The 8,111-nt window shown below is 35.4% G+C and overlaps 1 protein-coding gene across 1 annotated transcript in view; it reads right to left on the bottom strand.

The window, feature by feature from the left end:
• Positions 1 to 8,111, bottom strand: part of LOC110315828 (zinc finger protein 665-like) — a 24,865-nt gene that overhangs the window by 1,498 nt on the left and 15,256 nt on the right. The window contains 1 exon segment of the mRNA XM_029534782.1: positions 11 to 1,831. Within this exon segment, the coding sequence (XP_029390642.1) occupies positions 11 to 1,831 (1,821 nt within the window).

The raw sequence follows: 8,111 nt of genomic DNA, 5'->3' as shown, positions 1-8,111 counted from the left end.
CGTATAAAACTTTTCCCACAGTTATTACATTTGTAAGTTTTGTCACCTGTGTGGATTCTGTGGTGTACTCTAAGATTTGAGGAACTGGCAAAATATTTACCACATTCATTACATTTGTAAGGTTTGTCTCCTGTGTGGATTCTGTAGTGCCTTTTAAGANTTGAGGACTGTATAAAACTTTTCCCACAGATATTACATTTGTAAGTTTTGTCTCTTGTATGGATTCTATGGTGACCTTTAACACTTGAGGAACAGGTAAAATATTTACCACATTCATTATATTTGTAAGGCTTTTTTCCTATGTGGTGGATTCTCTGATAAACTTGAAGATCTGATGACTGGGTAAATGATTTCCCACACTTATTAGATTTATAAAGTTCCTGTGCAATGTGTATTCTGTGGCGAGCTTGAAGATTTGAGAACCAAGTAAATGATTTCAAACATTCCTTACAGCTATAAAGTTTCTTTACAGTACAGATCCTGTGAAGGTTTTGAAAAGTTGAGTACTGAGCAAAGGACTTGCCACATTGCACACATTTCAATGGTTTTCCTCTAGCTTGAAATACTGTAAGGCCTGAGGGTTTACTGGAACATTTCTCTGGTGTTTTATATTTTGAATGTTTTTCTTCAAATGACAAATTTGAATGTCTCAAGAGATTTGATATATTGAAAAAAACATACATATGTACTTTGACTTTCTGAATTCCCTCTCCACTATCGTTTGAATCATGTTGAATGATATTGGAATTGAAATTCAAGACCTTATTACATCCTGGAACCTGGGAAAGTTCATTTTTAACGTGTTTTATGTTATCCTTCTCTAAGTATAACAGTTCAATTAAAGCATTCCTGTATGTATCATATGTGTATTTGTTGACAACTCCTTCAGTCCACATTCCGTTATAAACCTGAGGAATTAAGGAATCATTTAAAGTGTCATCCTGCCAGTCATTTTTATGAAGGTTCTCTGTGGTATGATCCTGCTGTTGCAAAGATGACTCAGACCAGTGATTAGACATAGCCTGTCTACTATCATGGTTATAATGATTTTCTGAAATACATTTACTTATCTCATTTTTACTTCGAACTGTTTCATGATGAGAATCATATAGTATGATATTACCTTGGCATAAAATCTCTCCATGTTGATTGTTTTGGTAATACTTCAGAAAATGGTTTTTAATGTAGCCTTGGTTACTATCATTTATTCTGTTGGAGTTTCCACAACTACCTCCCACATGACATGTTCCAAGTTTCACTGCATACATGGACATTTTCTTATGTTTACCTAAATGGTAGAACTTGTCACAGAGTAGATTTAATTGTTGAGGGAGCTGTAATGAATTTTTAGAGAAATATCTTTCACATTGATGATATTCAGTACTTTTTTCTCTTCTCCAAAATCTCCTTTGTTCATAAAGTATTGGAGTACTGTTAAATCCCATACTACTTGATAAATGCTTCAGGGAAGTGGGTTTATTCACCCAAATGTCACTCTTTAAGGTTTTTATATTCTTCTGTAAAACAGAGTTGCATTTCAAAACTTGTAAAAATTCTGATAGGAAAAATGGGAGTGACCCAGACTGAGTTCTCTCAGGAATAGCTAGAAGTCCTTTATTCTTTGCAGAATTAAAACAGAGGTGTTTTTCCAGCAGATCATTTTCATAATCACATATTTCATGCTCCTCACTGCCACTTCTATATTCCCAAAACGTCTTTCTATATAAGTCAAAAAGACCATTAAGTCCAAATCTTTGTGTTATTTGCTTTTGAGAATAATTTTGTATATACACCTTTTGTAGTAGATTCTCAGTATGTTCACAAGACAATGCTGAAAGTAATAAAGCAAAACATTATGTGTCATTTTGGAGTTGCATGAAGATAATATACATGTATAATGCACAAAATAGCACTAATCCAAGAATAATAGCAAAAGTGTATAACACAGAAGTGCAACAACATTGTTCCAAGGAAACAAATGTCATACATGTAATGGATGTTAGAACATATTTCACTAAACATATCACATATTTTGTGATACATAAGCAAGTCATCAGAATAACAGATAACTTGAAACAAAATTGTTGCACCTATCATTCATTAATAAATTTTTTCTCCTCACTGTGAATCTCAATTATCCATATGGACATAAATCAACTTATAATCACTTGAAATAATGGATTTAAAATCATTTTTATGGAATATTTGTAAGGAAAGGAACATGAAAAACTTGAAAAGTATCAGGTAAAAATCCATGTCTGGCATATGAGAATAGATTTAATTTTTTTTTAATCCTATGGAATATTCTCCAAGACAGATAAATTCCATAGAAACCCGAGCATCCTTAAATATGTTAAAAATCTTAATATGCATAAAATCAAATTTCCAACCAGAGTACTAAATGAAAAACTTTATGTCAAATTAAAATGTGAAATTCTGAACCTGAAATTTGAACAATCACATATTATTTTGAAATATATCACACAATCCTAGATCTGCACTTCATTTGCTGGGCCATAGATCTGCCTGCATCTTTGAAGGCATGCTGCCAACCAAGCTAAACATGTGAGATCCCTACACCCTACCCCTCTGCCAGCTAGGTACCCTGGAAAGCACAGCAACTGTAAAGTCCACTCCATCAACTTCATGCTGCATCTTCCAGTTTGTACCACTACCTGCAATCCCAGATGCCTGCAGCCACAAGAAACCTCAAGATCTGTCTCAATCATCAGAGGCCTGCTGAAACCCTGGACAAACAGAGGTCTGAAGTCATGAGGTACTACCAGCTCTGCATGCAACCCTGGAAACTTGCTGTCACCCAGGGCAACCCAGCTCTATCTGAAATCCCAGACACCTGCAGCCATCAGGGACTACCAGGCCTGCCAAGACCAGGGACAATCAGATGGCTAAAGGACATAGTAAGAACATAATCGACAAAATACAGGGCAATATGATACCACAAGAACACAGGTATGCTACCACAGTAAGCCCTGTATATCTTCGGAAACATAAAGTACAAGAAAATGACCTTGAAGCTTGTACTGGCTAATTTTGTGTCAACTTGACACAGCTGGAGTTATCACAGAGAAAGGAGCTTCAGTTGGGCAAATGCCTCCAAGAGATCCAGCTGCAGGCCATTTTCTCAACTAGTGACCAAGGGGGAGAGCCCCTTGTGGGTGGGACCATCTCTGGACTGGTAGTTTTGGGTTCTATACGATAGCAGGCTGAGCAAGCCAGTGGATGCAAGCAAGTAAAGAACATCCCTCTATGGCTTCTGCATCAGCTCCTGCTTTCTGACCTGCTTGAGTTCCAGTCCTGCATCCTTTGGTGATCAACAGCAGTATGGAAATGTAAGCCAAATAAACCCTTTCCTCCCCAACTTGCTTCTTGGTCATGATGTTTGTGCAGGAATAGAAACCCTGATGAAGACAAAGCTAATCTTATAAAGATCACACACACACACACACACACACACACACACACACACACACACACACAGATACACACCAACATCAAAATAACAGGAATTAACATTCATTGGTTATTAACATTTCTCAACAGAAATAGATTCAATAGTCTAATAAAAAGACAGAGGCTAACAGAATGGATACATCATTTTGCTTCATACAAAATCCATACCTCAGCAGCAAAGACAGATACTACATCAGATAAAAGAGCTGGATAAAAAGGTTTTCCAAGCAAATAACCAAAAGAAATAAGCTGGAGTAGCCATTCCTATACCTAAAAAATAGACCTTCAACCAAAAGAAATCAAAACAGATGGGAAAAGACACTTGATACTCATCAAAGGAAAAAATCCAGCAGATGAAATCTCAGTTCTGAACTTCAGTGCCATAAATGCACCCACATTCAAAAAAGAAACATTACTGAAACTCAAAACATACATTAAACCTGACACAATATTACTAATATTACAGTAGCGGGAGACTTCAACACCCCTCTTTATCACCAATACGCAGATAATCAAAATAGAAAATAAACACAGAAATAATGAAATTAGCAGACATTATGAATATATACAGAGCATTTCACCCAAATGCAAAAGAATATACATTCTCCTCAACAGATCACAGAATCTTCTTCAAAATTAAGTGTACACTTCATCACAAAGCAAGCATCAACAGATACAAGAAGAATGAGATAAGCTTTGGCATATTTTCAGCATACCATGGATTAAAGCTGAACTTCAGCAACAGAATAACAGTATGCCTACAAACTAATAGAAACTGAATAACTCACTAATCAATGACCACAGGGTTAAAGAAGAAATAATGAATTGAAAGGCCTTTTTAATTCATTGAAAATAAAGTCAAAACATGCCCAAATTTATGAGACATGAGAGCTGTGCTAAAAGGCAAGCTTATAGCATTAAATGCCTTCTTAAAGAGAATATATACACCTCCTACTAGCAAAGTAAAAGCACACCTGAAAACATAGTACAAAAAGAAGCAAACACACCAATAAGGAGTGGGTAGCAGTAAATAAAACAAACTTATGGAAGAAAGCAATGGTTTAGAAACAGAGATAATAGCACAAAGAATTGAGGAAACCAAGAGCTGGTTCTTGTGAACAAGATAGACAAGTTCTTACCCAAACTACAGAAACCAGAGACATTATCCCCAAAAAACAATATTGGAAGTGAAAATGTGGACATAACAGACACTGAAGAAATATAAACAATCATTAATTCTTACTTCAAAAGTCTGTACACTAAAAAATTGGAAAATATAAATGAAATGAAAGATTTTCTGGATAGACTCCACGTACCATATTTAAATCAAGATCAGGTAAACAGTCTAACTTAGGAAATAGAAGCACTCATTAAAATCTTACAACAACAACAACAACAACAACAACAACAAGCTCAGGACCAGATGGTTTTAGCAGAGACTTCTATCAGAACTTCAAAGAAAAGTCAATAGTCATCTATTCCTTGAAACAGAAACAGAAGGAACATTGCCAAACACATTCACCCTGATATCTAAACCATACAAGGACTCAACAACCAAAGAGAATTTCAGACCAATTTCTATTATGAACATTGATGCAAAAATACTCAATAAAATTCTCCCAAGCAGAATAAAAGAAGATACCCAAAAGCATCCAACATAATCAAGTAGGCTTCATCTCAGACATGAAGGGGTAATTCAATATGTGAATATCGATTAATATAATCCACCATATAAATAAACCGAAAGAACAAAAACATGATTGTCACATTAGACACTGAAAAAGCCTTTGACAAAATACAACACTCCCTCATGTTAAAGGTCTTGGAGAGATCAAGGATAGAAAGCTAAACATATGAATGGCAATACAGAAAAATCCGATAGCCAAAATCACATTAAATGGAGGGAAAATTAAAAAACCAGGGAAAAGTTCATGCTATACACACTCTCCTTATTTCCTAAATACAGTACTTGAAGTTCTAGTTAGAGAATGAGATAACTAAAAGAGATCAAGGAGATCTGAATTGTAAAGGACAGGGATGGTGTCACCAACCCAGAATTGTTCCTGTCTAAAGAAATGCAGGGACAAATATGGAGAAGAGACTGAGGAACAGATGGTCTAGAGACTGGCCCAACTTGGGATACATCCTGTGCATGAGCACTAAACACTGACATTATTACTGATTCCATATTGTGCTTGCAGACAAGAGCCTAACATGACTGTCCTCTGAGAGGCTCTATCACCAGCTGACCAAGACAGATGTAGATACTTACAGCCATTGGACTAAGGTACAGGATGCCTATAGAAGAACTAGGGGAAGGATTGAAAGAGTTGAGGGGGAAGGCAACCCCATAGGAAGATAAAAAATGTCAACTAACCCTGACCCCTGGGAGCTGCCAGAGACTAAGTCACCAACCAAGGATCATATATTGGTTGGTCTGTGGTACCTGACACGTATGTAACTGAGGACTGCTTGTCTGGCCTCACTGGGAAAGAATGTACCTAATCCTGTAGAGATTTGATGCCCCATGTAAGGCGAATGTGGAGAGGGGGGAATACCCTCTCAGAGGCAAAGGGTGGGGGGTAGGGTGAACAACATTGGAGGTGGGAGGGGTCAACATTTGGGATGTGAATAAATAAAATAAATTTGAAATTCTTTTTAAAAAAGAAAATAAAGGAAAAATATTGCTATTCACAGATGATATAATAGCATAAATAATGAGTATCAAAAGTCCATCACAGAACTCCTACAGCTAAATTTGCCTTCAGTAAAGTGGTTGGTTACAAAGTTAATGCAAAACAATCAGTAGTCCTCCCTTCTAGTATTGATAAATGGGATGACGAAGAAATAAGAGAAACAACAACCTTCACAATAGTCAGAAGTATCATAAAATATCTTGGGAAATACCCATGTAACAAGAAGTCTTTATGTAAAGTGAATAAAAAAAGAAAGAAAAGGAAAATAATATTTCAGCTGAAGTATAAATATCACATTCATCATCCCTTCTATTCTCCCATCATATCCCAGGTAGCATTCCATGTTTCCCATCATCCTTCTCAAGTTGAAAGACTTTCATTACTTTCTCCTTTGATTATGCTTGAGGTACATACATGTGTGTATGCGTGTTTGTGTGTATGTGTGTGTCTCTTTTAGATATATGTATTTACAATTATATAAAAACATATCTGTGAGTGGATTTTTATTTTTTATGATTATATATTGTTTAAACAATGAATGTACTGCATTGGAAAATGCAGAATGCTGATCATATGTAGTGGGAAACTAATAGAAGAAGAGTTTCTAAACTGGGAGCAGGCAAAAGTTCAACACAGAAAAAGATGCAAGATTTTTGACAAATAATAAAAAAGATAGTTTTCATAAAGCCAAATAGCAATATTGTTTTATATTTAATTAAAATTATATAAAATATACATATGTGTATATGGGTAGGATATATTTGTATAAATTTTATATACATTATAAAGCATAAATATAGCACACACATATATAAAATCTGAGAAAAATTATGTCAACTTTCATAAATAAAATTATTATCAAATAATAAGGATACTTTGACACTATTCTATGTATCCTCTAAAACTTATTAAATGTCTTATTACTCTAGATATGGTTTCAAAAATGTATTGAATATATATGGAGAAAATGGATAACCTACTATGGCTGCTGATTTTAGTGGAATTGCTTTAAGCATTTTCCAAGCAGAATTCTCTTGTCCCCAGGCTGGTTTTAAACCACTTTTACTATTCCTGGTCTGTCTAGAACCATAACATAATGATGCTGTATTTTTTCAAAGGTCATTTCAGAATCTGCTGAGATTATTTTGTCGTTTCTAAGTTGTAGTTGTTTATTAACATTATCACCTTTATCAATCAACTTATATTGAACTATCTGCATCTATGGATTGAAACCATCTTAAAAATGGTAGATAATCATTTACATATGTTTTTTTAGTTAATTTTCAAAATATCTTACTGCAAATTTTAGCATCTATATTCATGTAGGCTAATGAGACAAACATATTTGCTTAGTTTTTTAAACAAACTCATAATGACTTCTTAAAAGAAGGAAAGATGGCTTAGTCCCTGGGAGTTCTGGGGGGTCTGCTTGAATGATATTTTTATTCTTCCTATGGGGTTGCAAACCCCTGAAACTCCTTCAGTCCCTTCCCTATCTCCTTTATTAGGGACCCTGTACTTAGTCCAATGGTTGGCTGCTAATATCTGCCTCTAGAACTCACAGAGACTAAGCCATCAACAAAGGATTACAAATGGTTCCAGTGGCATATGTAGTAGAGGATGTCCTTGCCATGCATCAATGGAAGGAGAGTTCCTTGGACCTATGAAGGCTTGATAGATGCCACAGTATAGGGGAGTTGAGGACAGAGAGGTGGGAGTGGGTGGGTGGGTGGAGGAACACCCTCATAGAAACAGAAACAGGGGGAGGGAGGATGTGATAGGTTGTTTCCAAGAGGGAGGGAAACTGAGAAAGGAGATAACATTTGAAATTTAAATAAAGAAAATATCCAATAAAAAGAGAAAGAAAGAAAGAAAGAAAGAAAGAAAGAAAGAAAGAAAGAAAGAAAGAAAGAAAGAAAGAAAGAAAGAAAGAGGGAGAGGGAG

This window comes from Mus pahari, unplaced genomic scaffold (assembly GCF_900095145.1).
Source record: "Mus pahari unplaced genomic scaffold, PAHARI_EIJ_v1.1 scaffold_8340_1, whole genome shotgun sequence".
Lineage (NCBI taxonomy): Eukaryota > Metazoa > Chordata > Mammalia > Rodentia > Muridae > Mus > Mus pahari.
This window is presented reverse-complemented; position numbering and strand designations above follow the sequence as displayed.